The sequence below is a fragment of the Mus caroli genome, chromosome 5 (assembly GCF_900094665.2).
Source record: "Mus caroli chromosome 5, CAROLI_EIJ_v1.1, whole genome shotgun sequence".
Classification (NCBI taxonomy): Eukaryota; Metazoa; Chordata; class Mammalia; order Rodentia; family Muridae; genus Mus; species Mus caroli.
Window position 1 is genome coordinate 128,697,492 of NC_034574.1, and position 931 is coordinate 128,698,422.

The 931-nt window shown below is 54.2% G+C and overlaps 1 protein-coding gene across 1 annotated transcript in view; it reads left to right on the top strand.

Moving 5' to 3' along the window:
• Window positions 1-931, top strand: part of Srrm3 (serine/arginine repetitive matrix 3) — a 38,733-nt gene that overhangs the window by 18,468 nt on the left and 19,334 nt on the right. The window contains exons 6-7 of the mRNA XM_021163407.2: window positions 430-492; window positions 627-662. Of these exons, the coding sequence (XP_021019066.1) occupies window positions 430-492; window positions 627-662 (99 nt within the window). The remainder of the gene's footprint in view (window positions 1-429; window positions 493-626; window positions 663-931) is intronic.

Below are 931 nucleotides of genomic sequence, written 5' to 3' on the forward strand. Positions count from 1 at the left end.
ACCATGACTCAGAAAACAGGGCTGGTGAGAAGGCTCGGCAACCCTCAGTCCCATGACCTCCACAGTGGCAGAAAAGAACTTTGCAAAGACTATTTTGTTTTCTCTGCTCTCCCTGTATGTCCCCTGNCATGTGCACATAAACACACACAATACATAAATATATTGGGGGGGCCTCATAAGTGATGTCCGAGGCAGACCTCTGGGCTCTACATGTATCTGTGCACACACACGAAGGCAAAAGAGGCAGGCAGTAGCAGCAACTTTAGGGGTCTTGCCAGTCTGACCCATAAGCTCCAGGTCATTCTATCCAAGGGACTCTGGGCTTCATAGCTTGGGGCCCCTTCCCAGCTTCCAGACCGGGAACCCCATCAGCCACACACATCCTCTCCCCTCCACCCCAAGCTCACTGGTGCCCACCCATCTCCACAGCTGTGGGAGTGCTTCCCCCCTGCGCAAGAAGAAGAAGAATGTGAAGAAACACCGTCGAGATCGGTACTTTGCCCCCAATCCCCACCCCCAGCTGCCCACCTCATTCCCTGGGCTCAGGACCTGGGCTGGCCATTCCCTGGGCTGGGGTCCTCACCAGCCATTCCTATAGAGACTCAGGAGGACTTATCACCCTACAGGTCTGATTCTGGGTCCCGGAGGAAGAGACGATACAGGTGAGCTGTGCTTTCCTGAACAGGCAGGCAAACAGAGGCAGCCGGTCTCCTTCAGGGACCAAAACCACAGTAGTGAGAGGGGNCTCCTCTTTCACTGATGCAAGTGAGGCTGAAAGGTCAGGTAGGCCCAAGAACTACTTTTAGCCTTTGCCNGCCCCATTTCAGCCCCAAGAAAGTCCAGAAAGAATTGCAACTCCTGTGTCCAGTGGGTGTGTCAGGAGGTACCCTCTTTGAAAGTGGAAGCATCAGGACCCCAAATTGCATGGAAC